Source organism: Leptinotarsa decemlineata, unplaced genomic scaffold (genome assembly GCF_025532065.1).
Source record: "Leptinotarsa decemlineata unplaced genomic scaffold, Ldec_3_MD MMD2_tig00003348_RagTag_RagTag, whole genome shotgun sequence".
NCBI classification, from domain to species: Eukaryota; Metazoa; Arthropoda; class Insecta; order Coleoptera; family Chrysomelidae; genus Leptinotarsa; species Leptinotarsa decemlineata.
Genome location: NW_027412588.1, coordinates 1,972,856 through 1,989,473, shown reverse-complemented (window position 1 = coordinate 1,989,473; position 16,618 = coordinate 1,972,856). Strand labels below are relative to the sequence as shown.

Genomic DNA, 16,618 nt, shown 5'->3' with positions numbered 1-16,618 from the left:
TTAATAAAATGCACTTTTTTCTCCAGTTCCTTCAACGTAGTTCTCTTTCTCTTTGCGAACTTCCTCTTTCTTATCGATGTGATATTTCCATTTATCATCTGGTACATTTTTATGTTCATACTGTATACAAATATTACAACGATCCTTTTTTGGCGAGAACAAACACAGATTTTTTTCCTTAAATATTTTCTCAAAGACGTATCTTCCCAAAGGTATTACGTCATCTTCTTGACATTTGTCTGTGTAATTATGAAACAGCTGCTTCATAGATGTAAAATGTTCTTCAAAGTACAGCTTGCTAGTATTTTTCCTTACATAATGGGACGGTTGTTTAGGTAATTCTTCAAAAAAAGCATTCAAATACTCATTCTGTTTATTCTTTCTTTTTTCGTTCTGTTGTTGTTTATCTTCTCGCATTCCATTTATACTTCGTTTCACCTAGCTCTGTTCAGTAAAAGGTCGAAGGCCCAATGTGCTTAAGAAAAAACTCCCTGCACGTAGGTACTTTCATTTGACAATTGCTCAACGTGTAATTGAAACTTCCTTCTCTACGAGATATTTCATTCAGAGTAGCAGGTTGTTTGTGGGTTTCCACTCGTGATACGTGCGAACAAACATACATTTTCTTCTGATCCCAACTTAATGACGACCAGAAGTGTTCAAAAAGTTCTCTCCTTTTTTCCTCGGAGAATGCGCCATATTGTCTTTTGAAGATTTTCTACAGAAACGCGAATTGCATGCTTGTCCCATGTTTCTTTCAGATATCATGCTCTCTCGTTCAATTCTTCCATCTCTACTCCTGCTGTATCCAAAGTACTCTTTCCCCTTTTCACGCAATTTTGCAATCTTTTTTTTTTCATCCACTCTGCTTGGATAGCTTTCTTCTTCCTTCAACGACCCTCTTCCACATTTTCATACATGGGCTGCTCCAACTGAGTCTCAGGCAAATTGATTTCCTGCTGTTCTTCAGAAGCACTAGAACTCGACTCACCATAAACAGACCCACTAGAACAACTTTCGAAGTCACTATTTTCTTGTACTATTCTCTTAGAAATACAAGATATGCCTGAAGTGGAAGGAGTCTCAAATGTTACATTTTCAGATCTCAAATTTGAGGATATTATTTTCTCACTTGCATAAAGAATGCTTCCGTTAGGATGATTCGAACTCTGGTTGGTATTTTCTACCATAACTTGGTCAGAGGTTTGATTATGGCTTTGAATATTTCCACAAGAAATTGTTGAGACTAACTGATCTTCGATGACAATCGGAATGTCATTGATATTTATCACGAAACCATTTTTTCGTGTGAGGAGCTCTTGTACTGGAAGCTCTTGATTGGGAAGCTCTGGCACGGGTACAATATTATTTTGCGTACCTTTAGAAACTAGGTTCAGAATCTTCAACGTACGTGAACACATGATGTAGTCAGTCTGAAAAAAACCTCCTATGTACAGATTGAATTTGTGATTTTTTCAATTGTTCCTATCATCTTACTGAGCAATCATTGAATAAACAACAGAAAATAAAAAAAAATTAGGAAACCTTCTTAAAACGTCCATTTTGAAAATAGACACATGCATTTCAAAAAAGGATGTCAAATGATGTTTTAAACGTTTCTGATCGAATAAAATGTAACCTGAGCTGAAAAAATTATGTACTTACCGGTTTTTTCGTGGAATACAGATTAGAACAACACTACACAACCAGTTTCTCTCAAAAAACTTTTAATTTTTGCAAAAAACAATGCGAGCTCAGAGAACGATCTGTTCAGGTTCACACACGCAAAAAGATAGGCGGTATTAGCCCGATACATGAGAGCGTAAACAGATAGGAGGTATTGTTTTCACGAAGAAACTTGACAACAGGACAGTTTTTGCAAGTTAGGTGGTTTTTGAATCATACGCAGTATCGTTAGGAATAACTTTGTAGGAAAACTGAATTTTTCATTTTTTGGAAGGTAAGAGGTATTGTTACATCACTGACGATATGCAGGAGAGTAGTTGTTTTCTGATAGGTGTCAGTCTATTAACCTACAGTGTAGTTAATTTGAGACTGGCCTGAACGAATTGTCCTTTTAGATAATTTGATCATCATATTATTATTATTATCATTGCAAAGAATTGATAAACACTCTCATCTCAGGTACATCTGAAAATAAATGGAAGAACTGGACGCCAAAATGAAAGTTACCTTCATACTGGCGATATAGAGTTCTCATCGGATATGATAATACCAAGATAATTTATTGGTCAATTGGAATATTTTAGAAATTTGCCCGACACTGCCTTTCGAAACAGAAATGCAAGTAAACATATCTATACCTTCGAAACTCAAAAGCAAGAATGTTATTCATGCATAATAAATATAAAAAGTTCTTATTGGGAGTTGAATAAGGGAATTACCCAGTTACCTTAAACATATTTTGATGTATCTATATTTGCAAACTCAAAGGACATAAAACTGCAGTATTCATTTCCAAACTACTTAATTAAAGCTGAAAATACTGTCATCCGGGGATGTAAAAGCGGAAATATAACTCCGGTTCAACTATAAATTCCGAAAATTTAATATCCAAATAAGACAATGGAAAATTTAGTGCAGGCTGCAACTCGGTCATATTAGGACCCGTAAACAACAATGCATAGGAGTATAACAAATAGAACACAGTATAATATCATAAACGGCTAATATAACCTTCTGGTATTCGCCCAATTGCAACAAAACTACTTCGGAATACCTGCCATCAAAACTCGCTTCCCAACGTTATTACCGTATAAAACACGGTTCTAAACTGCAGTCCCGCACATGCATTTCCCCCACCGACCAAGTCGTAAATGATGTACCCTTTGCCCCGCTACTATGCAATGCCAATGCAACTCACTTCACTTGGCCGTTGCAAGACTGACAGTTGATTTCGCGAGAAGTTCGGTGCAGGACAGCGAACCTTAGGCCGCTACCGCCACATGTAATTGCTGTTTCATCGCAGATTCCGCGTGCTTCGACCTGTTGCGCTAATTTTTCATTTGTTTTGAATAATATTCAGGTTAGGATTTGAGTGACGGTGTCGCATTGTGCAGTGAACTTTGCTAGATCCCTCACACTATGTCAGATTCCCAAGAATATGAAAGTAAGATGGATGTCAATGCCTCTAGTACTTCGACGTCCCCCAGAACTCCGCCAAATTGCGCAAGGTGCCGGAATCACCGGAAGAAAATCGCCCTCAAGGGCCACAAACGCTACTGCATGTATCGCACGTGTAAATGCGAGAAATGCCGGTTAACCTCCGAGAGGCAGCGGGTAATGGCTATGCAGACGGCGCTCAGACGGGCCCAAGCCCAAGACGAGGCAATGTTTAGATCCAGTTCTTCGAATGGGGAAGAACTACCGATGATACCAGTGGCTCAGAAAAGTCCGCCCTTAAACCATTCGCTGGATTGTGATTCTTCTGCTTCCTCGCAGTGCTCCAATCCTCCCATAATTAGAAGAATGACCCCCACGATGGCGATTCCATCCACGACAAGTGCCAGTATGGGCACTATCGGCGATTGCCGTCCTTCTTTTCCTGATTGCAAAGGTAAGGTTGCTTTCTTTCTCTATTCTCACTACCCATGAGGCAAACTGTTGAAACCCTAGACTCTTAAACACTTCAAGTCAGCAAATTTTTTTCCTACGAGTAAATAGTGGAGCAACCGAGCTCCTCGGGGACCACTTTTTTTGGTACAGTTGATTGTTTGTTTGAAGGTGGTTGAATGAAATGCACGAATGATTGTATTGTGAAGCTCTGTGAAATATCGAAGTAAAAACTAATCGAAAATATCAGGTATATACGATTTATTGAATGTGAGTAATGAAAAAAAGTCTTCTTTGATCTTCAATCATCTTCAAGATGATTGAAACATTCTTCATACATATTCTGTTTTCAATTTTTTTCTTCGCTTCAGACCTGCATTTTTGAAAATAACTTTTCTTGCTGAATCCAATGAAGTATCATACTAGTATACATAATTCTAAATGTTATTAAAATTTCTTTATAAAGAACTAACTTACCAAATTTCGTCAATTCCTTGTTCAATTATTTAAAGTTCTGTTTTGCTCATGGAAAACATCTTTATATCAGCTATACACTATCCATATCCAATCACTGCGTCTGTAGATGTCTCTAAGCCCAATAAAATATGGTTGAAAAGAAATAAGGTATAAGAAAATGTTCAAAAAAAAAGATGAATATTCATTCACTCAAAGAAAACACAATTGAAAACTAATTTAACACTTCAGAAAAATGTTTCAATTGTGAAATTTTCAATTTGGATTGATTTTAATTTTTTTGCTACACTTTATTTCTAAAGCCTTGGAATTGGTTTTCAAAATTTGTTTTACCACCCTTTGAAATTATTCCATGAAGTGTAAAGACGCACTAAAGCTTCAAGGAGAAGAAGCACTGATCTCAAACACCAAAACTGCAATCCTCTTCTCGACGCGAGTTTGCCTTACAAATTTGGCGTCATCAGGAGATAAATTACATACTTGCTTGGTTGAAGGCATGTCGAGAAGACTCTTTCAGTTCTGGTGTTTAGGATCACTGCTTGTTTTGGATTTATTTTACGCTGGAGGTTCTAGTTCTACCTATGAGTTGCAAGTTTTTCTTATTGTCTGTTGTTTGAAAAGGCCACAATCGAAGCCAAATGAATGAATACTGTTCAGTGACCTATGTTGTTTCTACAAATAATTCTATGAACAGAATTGATGGCTGGAGCCAAAAAAAGTTTATCGGCTGCAAACTGTAAAAGAGAAGAATGAAGGATTAGAATGGATACCCAATCAACTGTCATTCATTTACGATCAAAAGTTCAATTCTCTGTTTGACTACTCATAATTTTAATTAAATATTGTTTTCTTTGTAAAATTTCCGGAAAAAATAGTATTGAATCTGTTGGTTCTTGAAACTTGTTTTTAAAGAATTATGCCTTCATTTGGCTTTCATAATTTATTGCATACTACATATTAGGTAAATTTAATACAAAACCGCAATGAAAAAAAATTATTACCTCAAAATCAACAAAAAATAGGCCTGGGTAACAATTGATTTTGAAATGCTAGAACACCAAGAAAAATAAAAGAATATGAAAAATCGTAAAAAGTCAGAGCGAGAGTCAAGAAAGAGTCCAGGAATCATGTACATAATTCAAAAGTCAAGGTATTTTTAATCGCCCTCACTGGAATTTTCAAGAATTTTCATATTCCAGTCCAATCATTGAAAGTTAAATACGACAATACTGTCAAACAGGCATCGATTTGCACAAAATTGTGGATACATTCCACTCAATCCTTTCTTGGAGGTGAAAAATATTTCACCGAAAAAACATTCGGAAAAAGATAGATTGATTGATTTTGAGTAACTTTTGAATCATACAGTTTTTTTTGAGAGTCAATATTTTTCAACTTATTCATGCACCCAAGTGTCAATTTTTCAACCAATAAAGCCTCGTTTACAGACAGTTTTTCGCGAAGAATGTAGCATATGAAATGAAGATTATTGGGTTTATCTTGTCTGTAGATCCAATACAAACGGAGTAATAGCTTGTTTGAGTTTGATTTCAATTCGTCAAATACCAAAATTGAAAGTTTCAACTTGAATCATTGACAAGAATGAACCTATGGTTTTTCCAAATTCCTGTATTAAAAAAACACTTTATTGTGGGATTTTCACTAAACCGTTTTAACGGAAACGCCATACAATGGGTTATTTGGGCGTCTCTCCACTAACTATATTCTACATATTCAATGCTTTATATACCTAATTTCACATTGCAAGTATCTGATATTTACCGGATGATTTAATGTTTCATGTGAAATGAATTAAATTACCTAAGCTAATGTACCAGTTTTCACTTTCGAAAAAATATTTATTGACGGAGAGTTATTCAGGAGATCATTCAGTTAATCACCCAAAGTCTTGAATCTGTTGATTTCTAAACATTCTAGAAAATTGAGCTTCAAATTTTTTTTTCTGAATGTGACACGCCGTATTCATGATTTGCAAATGTGTAATTGGTCTTTCTGCTTTCAAAACTATCTCTATTCTCTTTGATTCTTTGGGAAAATGTTCTTCCTGTTTGGCCAATATACAGTTTTGGGCAAAAGCCACTGGTCAGCTTATATACTTCTGATCTATTCGACACCGAATTTTTGTCTTTATTGTTTTTGATGAATTTACTTAGACTATTATTCGTTCTGTGAGCTAGGTTAATGCCTTTTTTCTTCAAAAAACGGGCAACATTATTGGTGGGTTCACCCAAATATGACAATGTCCTATAACTGACGTTATCGCACCTTGAATTTGGGTAGACCTGGTCCATAGCTTGCCTTCGTAGTTTTTTGGAAATAATGAAGTCTATAATCTTCTGTATAATATCGTGTATTAAAATCCTTTTCAAACTGGAAAAATGTTTTATGGGTGCATAAGTGATTCTGAAAGTTCTAAGGTTGCATATTCAATTTCACCCCTGTCGAGCTAGCAGAACCACTTAGAATGGTTTGAATTATTTCTAGGCTAATTTTGCACTCCAGAATTGTTTGCTCTCCGCTCGATGTAGATATCGTGGGTTATGCCAGTCTAACGTTAAGCTAGCAGAATACAAACTCAGAAAAAATATTTGGTTAAATCAGGCTACGTGATAATTTTAGGCTCATATTGACCCTCATCGCAGATTTTCTCTGTTGTTTTTTTTAAGAATCTGTGGGTTCTGCTAGCTTTAATGTTTAACTGGTAGAACAAAATCGACATCCTTCGCTTCTTGGGAAAATTGAACTCGCAATACTTTTGGGCTCATTTTGGGCTCCTTCATTGAGCTATTGAACAACTTTCTGTTCCTCGATTGATTGTATGCCTACTTCAGGCACATGTGGTAGAAGCGGAAATGATTTTTCGAAAATATTCTTCAACTATGCGTGAGATAGATATGTAATGAGACTTCCATATCCCCGCATTCGAGGTTTTTTTTCAATCAGTAGTTCTGCAATAATTTTAGGCTCATTTTAGACTCTTCCAATACGCTATTGAACAAGTTTTTGCTCTTCGACTGAATTTAATTTTTGAGTCCTTGCCTTAGGCACACGTGATAGAAACGAAAATAATTTTTCGAAAATATTCTTCAACTATCTTTGAGATAGACGTATACCAAGCATTTTTGGCTTATTTAGGCTCCTATGCCTCCCGTCGTCGAATTTCTATGTGTTATTTTTTCAATCAGTGGGTTTTACTGGCTCTACCGATAAGCTGCTGAAACCAAATAAAAATCATTCTCTTTCAGGAAATTTCGATCTAGCAATGATTTAAGGCTCATTTTAGACTTCTGCATTACGCTATTGAACAATTTATTGCTCCCAGTTTGAATTGAATATGTAGGAGATTCAGGCACACACGGTAAAAGAGGGAATGAGTGCACGTTCAAAAAGTGAAGGATTTGGTTCTGCCGGCTCAACTAAAGTGGGCGATTGGGAATCAAAGCAGCATAAAACGAGCCTAAACTTCCCAATATATTTCTATCTAACACTAGTTGAAGAATGTTTTATTACGAGTGTCTGAAGTAATCTTCCAAATATTCGATTTGAACGGAAAGCAAAACAAAATACAATAGTATAATGAAGGAGCCTGAAATGAGCATGCAATTATTGCAAGTCCAAATTTTCCAAGAAGTGATGAATTTTGATTTGGTTCTGCGAGCTCACCGGTGAACCTAGCAAAAACCACTGATTCGAAAAAAATAACAAATCAAAAATTGGCGTGAAATGTTGTTTTTTCTGTAATTGCGTTATACTAACTTAACGTTGAGCTAGCTTAACGTTAAGCTAAACCGATATCTCCGTTAGGGATAGGGATTCAGCAACCTGAACATTGATGAAAAAACTCACATCATCTGAGCTCAACAGAAAATCTGCGCAACGAATTTGTAATTGATTGAGTTTATCAATGATCAGCACATGTAACATTATAGCTGTTGCATTATTCTTATCTGCGGAAAAGATTTTGAAATTGCTGTATAATCCAAAAGATTTTAATGCAAAACTTTCAACTTCACTAAGGTTACTATCAACTTGATATGGTTGAGAAAGAACAAAGTTGCAATCAGATCTGAAGTCACCAACAATTTTTGTAGGTACATTCTGAACTTGGTAATATACAAATAGCGATGATTGGGTCTAAAGTTGGAACTATTTCAGTAGCATATGTGAAATTGAATCACTTTGCTAATACTTAGAGTTTTTCGTTCATATTCAGTTCTCTAGAAGAAGAAACTACCATCTTCTTCCACAAATTATTGATTATTTTTCATATCCAAAAAAAAAACGATTTTGTTTTTCGTCAAATACACAGCCTTTGAGATTTTTTGGAACAGATACTGTTTCTGCTGTTGTAACATAAAATTTTCGAATGCAAGAGATGTTGAATCATATTTTCTTCTAAACAGCTAATATCATATACAAATATTACCTTATGAAAACAATGAAACTGTATTCTCTCTTACCATTGCACGATCATTTTGTCCAATATTATTCTGCATTATAGATACTAATACTTCTCTATATTTACAGAAACAAGTTGAACTGTTGTAAAAGTTAGAACCTTTTCCATACACAGGAGTTATTGAGTTATACACTCAAAAAACAGTAAGAAACTATACAAATGCAACGTAGTCGGACAAATTCACTTGGCTTCAAAAAAGACATTTATGAGAAAGTGAATTTATGTAGCGGGTTGTGAAAAGTATTTTCTGGAAGGAATGTTGCATATAAGTTACGTATTCATGAAAAAATTAAGTGAAAGTTCCAACAAAAAATGGTGGGAATTTCATTTTTTTCAGGAACAATGAAAAGAAGTTGAAAGTTCTAATATCATCAACTTTTACTGGGAAAATCCTCAGACATTTTAAATTTTAAAATTTTCTCAAGATTTTTTTGACAAGTACTAAATTTGACAGTTGTACAATAAATAGCAAGTGCTCAATGAAGAGAGGTCCACTATCATTCATTTTTCAATCAGAAGTCGAATACAAAATCTGATTTTGAATGATTTTGTTACAAAAAACAACCTCATATATTTCCGATTACTCTCAGGTTTCTTGATTGGTTCATTACCAAATATTGAATTTTCATTTTTTTTATTATTTTTGATTCACACTTGTATATATGGTTAGGTTGCATTTACAATTCATGCGGGCAAATAATTTAAATTGTTGTTTTTCAAGAACCTTACTTTGATGAAATTCTACTACTTATTCCTACTATTCAAATCTACTCATGCCGATCCTGTCCTTTTTTTGTTTCCTCGAATTGGTCGTTCCGAAATATATTCAAGGAGAGGAGCAGAGAGACGAAAAACCTTCTTCGTCGTGATCGGGTGTAAAAACTGCAATACAATTACGTCGTGGTGCGAACCCACAAAGTTACATGTGCGATTTTTCCTTGTCTAATGAGGAACTTCCAATTCTACAATACATCCTTCTGGTATACTACATCAAACAAGGTGATTTAGCTTATTCATCTTGCAATTGATTTTTTATTCGTACTTTTACGCAAAGTTTGAGATCAAAACAAATCTCAGTGGTGAATCTGCGTCCGTATTTCATACACCGCTTCAAAAAGCGTTCATTGATGTCATTTCAACTAATATCAAATATTCATATTGAAGAATTACTCTATGAAATAATGAAGGTGCCAACTCATGAAGATATGAATATGAAAGCAACTACAATCTTGAATTATTTCATACAACTTTCTGGCTGAACCTCCAATAAAACTGTGCTGAGGCGACATGGGTAACCGTTTGTGAAATTGATTTTGAGAATTTTAAAGAAAGTAAATTCTATTGAGAATCTGTATTGAAGATTTTCGTTCACAACACTTTGAATATTTTAAAAATTTTCAAAATTCAACTGAATGGAATTTTCGAAGGAATTAAAGTACAATTCCCCTATAGAAGGCAATAATTCTCAGGAATATTATTGTAATAAAACGAAAACACTGTTGTCATAGTTATGATTCTATGTACGTCATTATCATTTTTTCTCATCTATTAAGTATAATTTTCGTAGGCAGATTAAGGCAAAAACGTAAATTTCTGGGAATTTAGTGCCTACTATTTTAGAATTATACTATATTCCTCATGTATTTCTTCAGTTTAGTAGTTTGACATGAATATTAGGATATTATTTCTATATAATTATTCCAGATGATTTTTTTTCACATATCGAAGATAATTTATTGATTAAGTATGTATATCCTTTCACTTTTGAAAACCTAAACAGAAATATTGTATCGGCACATTCAATGGGGTTTTTAATGCTTCCGAAGTGCTTCTTTCAATCGACCAATTTTTTTAATAGAATATTAAATGTATTCATGAGAAGGAATATACTTTTTTCAGAAGTTACTACAATGAATATGTATTGTATTCAGAATTGAAACTATTGAATGAAAAAAAAATCGAAATGAACGATATACACTCATAAATAACAAATAGTTGATTTTTTCAACATTTCGTGATATTAAAACATCTGATAATTATGTTACATTCCAGTTGAAAGTTTGAGATGTAGAGTAACGATCACACTTTTATCATCTTTATCTATCTTTTCGAAAAAATATCCTTTAGAACTGACGTACACCATAAATAGATCCACCTAATCGAATTATGTCGAATTATGATTATATCAATCAACCTTTCTCCAAGCTCAACAAAATATGTGTGTGTATGTATGTATGTATGTATATATATATATATATATATATATATATATATATATATATATATATATATATATATATATATATATATATATATATATATATATATATGATGTGTTGTTTTTCCGGGTGTTCATCCGTTGTGTACTATTCGATAGTCGAAGTTTCGCCATCATCTCAGATTATCAAGACGAGTTACTGCTTCGCTTCGAGAGGTGTAACAGTTACACCTCTCTTCTGCCCCTATTTGTAATTCAATTTCGCTGCATATACTTGTTGCACTGTTCCACATAGCATACGGTTTTTTTTTTATTTTCTCTTCTTTTTTGTTCCTACGGTTGGATGGAAGAGCAATATCTGCGATGATTTATCATACGCAGATATTGCCATTTGCCATTTGATTGGTTGTAATTGTATGGAACCACCAATAAAAGCCATTATTCTTATTATTATCATTATTGAAAATTTATGAACGAAAAAAAGATAGGAATCAAGGTAGGAATGGATTACACCGTTTGAATGATATTTTTGTACCTATTTCGAGTTTACCAAGCTGAAATTCATTTGGATGACATTCGCTTTGAAACATGTCCCAAAATCAGGTTACTCTTGCATTTATTTTTTTCCTATTTGTTCTCAAAGTCATGTTCAACCGGGGATACTGTTCTGTTTCAGGAATAATTGGATTCACTTTCTTATTATCGTATAACCATCAAGAGCTGAGTATATTCGTTTATTCATTCTGAAATACTTCGAAGTTATTGAAACCACTTTTCTCTAACCATAAAAAAATTCAGAAGATGATATTCAATCTGATTTGCTACTTCCATGGAAAAAACCGTTCGGATATTCATTGCCATCAACTTTATCTTATCTATGTTCAATGAAAATCGCGATGAAAACTAAGAAGAGAACTTATTTTGCGAACTTCTATCTCCAGTGCCTCCGAATAATTTACCCCACTACCACTTCTTATTTTTTCTCTAATAGTTTGAAGAACAGAATAGTCTGGAGGTATTTGTCAATGAAGATATATTTGACAAGAAGTGCATATGTACCAGTGGATGTCGTAGATCATGTTCTTTGATAAAACGTGAATACTCATAACGGGGTGCGATTAGAAAAAATAACAAACTTGATTATAAGGACTCAAATTTCATGCCGACTTTTCATTAATGTAGGTACATCATTCTGTAAGAAAGAAGTAACTTTATGTTCCACTCGATGTCTTGATGGAGTTGATCGAATACATAATTTTTGGAGATAGTAATGAATAGCAAATCTTCAAAAATTCTAAATTAAAGCAATTGAATAATCACTTCATGAATGAAGACGATTAGTGATGAAAATTCATTGGTATATCATGAATGCAAGCAAACAAAATTGAAATATGATGAAATAATCATTTACTTTTATCGAAAAGAAGATGTATACGAACCACAAATATTCAATATCTGAGTATTTGTTGATTGTTTTCATTTATTTTTATCCCAATTTCCCCTGACGTAAGACCTAGAAGATAAAAATATATAAACATATTTGAGATATAGACATGAAATTGAAGTTGATTCATTATTCAGGTAACTTATAAAAGTGTAGAAAAAACCTCGGAAAAAACTTACTAGTGCGTCTGTTCCGAAAACTTGTTGCCCTAATAAGAACGGTTTCTTTCCATTCAAAAACAACATCTGATTGTACACACATCGGAAAAGTTTAGGGATATTTTCAAAAATGGCAATAATTTTTTTTTAGATCGCTTTAGGGAAAAAAAAGTTGACGGGTGATTATTAAACGAATGTAACTTACAACAAAATTTATTAAATGGTCAAAAATACTGAGTGCGCATATAAGCAACACTAAAAAAAAATATGGCTCTTCTTTGGCACCCCGAAAAAAAATCATAATACAAAAAAAATTGGAACCAGTACAAAGTATGGCCTCCACGCTGGTTTATTACGGTCCTACATCTATCGTGCATCGACAAAATGAGATTGTCAATGTCTTATTGAGGTACATTTGCCCATTCAGCGATTAAAAGCTATCTCAATTGAAACGTTGTGTGAATGTTCCCCATATGCGGAGTAATTCTTCGTTGAAGCATGTCCCACACATGCTCGATGGGATTCAGGTCCGGTGATTGTGCTGGCCATGGCAATACATCAACTCCTTCGTTGGTGAGCCAGTCAGTCACTAGACGCGCGACATATGGACAAGCATTATCGTGCATTAGGTGGAAGTTTTCACCAACAGCACCAGCAAACGGACGGACGATAGGTAGAAGAATAGTGTCAAGGTACTGTCGAGCTGTGAGGGAGCGATTTGGAAAAACGAGATCGGTTCTGCCGCCGATCATGATTCCGCCCCATAGCATTACTGTACAACCTCTATATGTGTGGACTTCCTGGACGTGTCTCAAACGTTCATTATTTCCAGGTCGTCTCCACAGTCTTACTCGACGAGAATCTGGATGAAATCCAAATCTGGATTCGTCTGTAAACAAAACTGTGGCCCAATCATTTGCATCCCAGTTTTGATGTTCTTGACACTACTCTAATCTTTTACCGCGATTGCCTCTCGACAAAGGTGGACATCTAAGTGGCCTTCTGTTGTGGAGATCTGCTTCATGCAGTCGATTTCTGACAGTATCACGACCAATGATTACCTGGGCTGCAACACGTTAACCAACTCAAGTGCTGTGATTGTCGGTTGTCTTCTTGCGGTTAAGGCCAAAATTCGGTCTTGAACTGCAGTTGTAGCGCGTCCTCGCCTTGGATGTTATTCGGCTGGACTGCCAGTTTCACGGAAACGCCGCCACAATCGACTGATAACACTTTGGGAGACCCCCAAACGAAGAGCTACATCATTTTGTCGCATGCCACCTTGGAGAAGCCCTACAGCTCTATTCATCTCAGCCAATGGTAAGTGATGGCGTTCCATGTTAAAGCACAATATTTCCAGTTCAATTGCTGAGCAAGAACTGCATAGAATGTACAAACTCGACACTTTCAGATTATTCATTTTAGCCGAAAACCTACAGTTTGTAAAAAACTTGATAAAAGATTAGTTACCGTTTTTGCAGGCTTTGTTCAACCCATAGAAATCTACAGGGTGGTCGAGTGTACCAATTTATTCGAAATTAAACCTCATGCATTTATTTTTATGATATTTAGTATGTTATAAAAATATCCCTAGACTTTTCCGATGTGTGTATATTGTCATACAGAGGTGAGATAGTATATTACGCACTTAGGGAGAAATGTATGGCATTCTCGCCTACGAAATTTTGTCGATGCCGTACTTCTCACCCTTGGTGCGTACACGATTTTTCTCCCTGCTGGATGAATAGCTCAATCCTTTCGTTGATCCTTTCCACGGTATATTGTTTATTTCTTCCTGGATGCCGGTGATTGAAAATACAAGCAACAAATTGATATGGCACGTTTCCACCACATAAAAAACGATTTCCACTTTGTCTTGTGTGGATCAAGTCAAGTCAAGTCAAAAATGTTTAGGATGAAATTACAAAATATTTTGAAAGTGTGTTTTGTGTTGGGCCCTTCTATAAGCGTATGCCTCTTCAGACTAAAGTGTGGATAACATTGTATATAAAACTTATTTGTGAATTATTAGTGTACGATAAAAAAACTATAATATATTTTTCAGTTCCAGAAGAAATTATTCTGAAACATTGAAATATTTTCTTCAATTTCTCTTTCTGAATCCAATTTATTTCCTCTCTATTACAGAGTTGAAATGTAACAAAATAATACAATAATGAAAATACAATAATTTTGGTGTGCCAAAGCTATTTTTCAGGTTTCATGACCTTGGTCTACATGTTTTTATGCACATACCGGTAGCATGGATTGTGAGGACAACTAAATCAGTTTATTCTCTGCCTTATCGACTTTGATAATATCTACAGTCTTGGGCGAAAGGTTGGGCATTGAAACCTATAGCACATGAGCAATAAACACGAAAAATAGCTTTAAAACAATCACCTCCGGTCATGAATTTTTATTTACACGTTTACAATAAAAATAAATTTATCAATTCATCTCCAAGAATACATATAAGCCCAAAATGCTGCTTCTTTGGTGTATTTCTGGGAAATAATAGCAACTTGATAGATACCCAATGTTCCTATGTTAGTATCATATTCAAAGCCTTAAACCTAAATACCTAAATTCTGTAAAAACAGGCAATATTGAACCATTTTGGATTCAAAATGTTTAGCGCAGGACGGATATAGTCGAAGTAACTGGTATTGTGCATACTTGAAGTGTCGTCGCCCTCAAAGGCCAAAAAAACCAATACAGAGAAATAAAGCCGCTGTCAACTAGTCCACGTGGACTGAAGAATCGGCGGTTCGTATTGAATGATTTTTACAAATCGAGTTTTATGATTGGCTGAAGAGTAATGAAATTGAATTTGAAGTCATGCTTCGGTGACGAATAGCAGTTATAATTACTTAAAATTTTTGTTATCTGTTTAAAATGTGGCGTCCTTGAACAAGTACTAATAGTGATAACGAGTGTGATAACAACACAGACTTTTTCCTGTGTAGTGATTCCAATAGCGATGGTGAAAAATGCGAAAAAGAGATACCAGTGAATAAGATTCGGATACATTCGAATATTGAAACACAGAGAGTATGTTTCAATGTATATAAGAATCTACATCTCAAGTTTGGTTTCGAGGGAAACGAACTATTACAAGCAACATCAGATTGGACATATAGACAAGAACAACGGCAAATTTTCTATTTGGACGAAACTTGGTATGACACTCACGACACAGTTACTAAAGGGTGGACTGATGGTTGGAGAATGTGTACGCCTAATATGCCTGCGAACAAAGGATCGCAACTACTCATTGTGCATTGTGGAGGAAGTGAAGGATGGGTTCCGAATTCTTTGAAATTATGTGGAAAAAACTTGAGGACTACAATGTTGACTATCATAAAAACATTTAAGCTAATATTTTTGCGGAATGGTTTGAAAATACATTGCTTCCAAATTTGGATGCGAATAGTGTAATAATAGTTTTTGACAACGCTTCCTATCATTCGCGACAGCTCATCAAAGTACCGAATGAAAATTCGAGGAAAGATATAATACAAAGTTTTTTAATGGATAACAATGTGTATTTTGAATATAACTATACCAAAAACCAACTACTCGAAGTTTTACAGACGAAAACAATTGAAAAAGTGTATGCCCTTGTGAGTATTGCTGAAAAGTATGGACCCATCATACTGAGATTTTCCCCATATTTACCTGTTTTCAATCCCATCAAGTATGAAAAAAATCTGTTTTTCCGTTGATCAGCTGTCGCCCCCCATACGAACGACAACTCTCAGAAGTTGAGAAGCTTGTGTGAGCTAAGGACTAACGAAGTCTCACCTTTTAACGTGTGATTCCTAACACGGTTGGTTTGGGGAGGAAAATTGAAACAAAGCATCAGGCGTAAAAATAATTTTCCAAAATTTGATAAAATGGTAATTGAGCTAGTAAAAGAAGAAGTATCTTCTAGTAAGAAGACTGGCAGAAAAGGAATAAAAAAGTGATTTTCGTTGAAAAAGACTATATGGGGATTGGACACTTCCATATTAATGGTGGAAATTAATTCATTATTGATTTAAATGACGACAGTGATAGTGAAACAGAGAATATGGAACAGAAATTATCAGGAGCTTTCGAAGAAAGTTAGTGAAATGTTTTTGAAGCGATCAATTGCATATAGGTATATGTGAGTAAGTAGTATTCAGAAGTATTTTCAATCATCACTCTGTTATTTGAATCCCTACTTTCCCACTCATCTATAGAAACGAAATATTTAATATATATAAAGAGACATAAGTGGAACCACC

At 34.8% G+C, this 16,618-nt stretch overlaps 1 protein-coding gene across 1 annotated transcript in view; it reads left to right on the top strand.

The window, feature by feature from the left end:
• The first annotated feature begins 2,877 nt into the window (after positions 1-2,877).
• The window catches only part of dsx (doublesex), a 306,001-nt gene continuing 292,260 nt past the window's right edge, over positions 2,878-16,618 (top strand). The window contains exon 1 of the mRNA XM_074178092.1: positions 2,878-3,577. Within this exon, the coding sequence (XP_074034193.1) occupies positions 3,106-3,577 (472 nt within the window). The 5' untranslated portion in view covers positions 2,878-3,105. The remainder of the gene's footprint in view (positions 3,578-16,618) is intronic.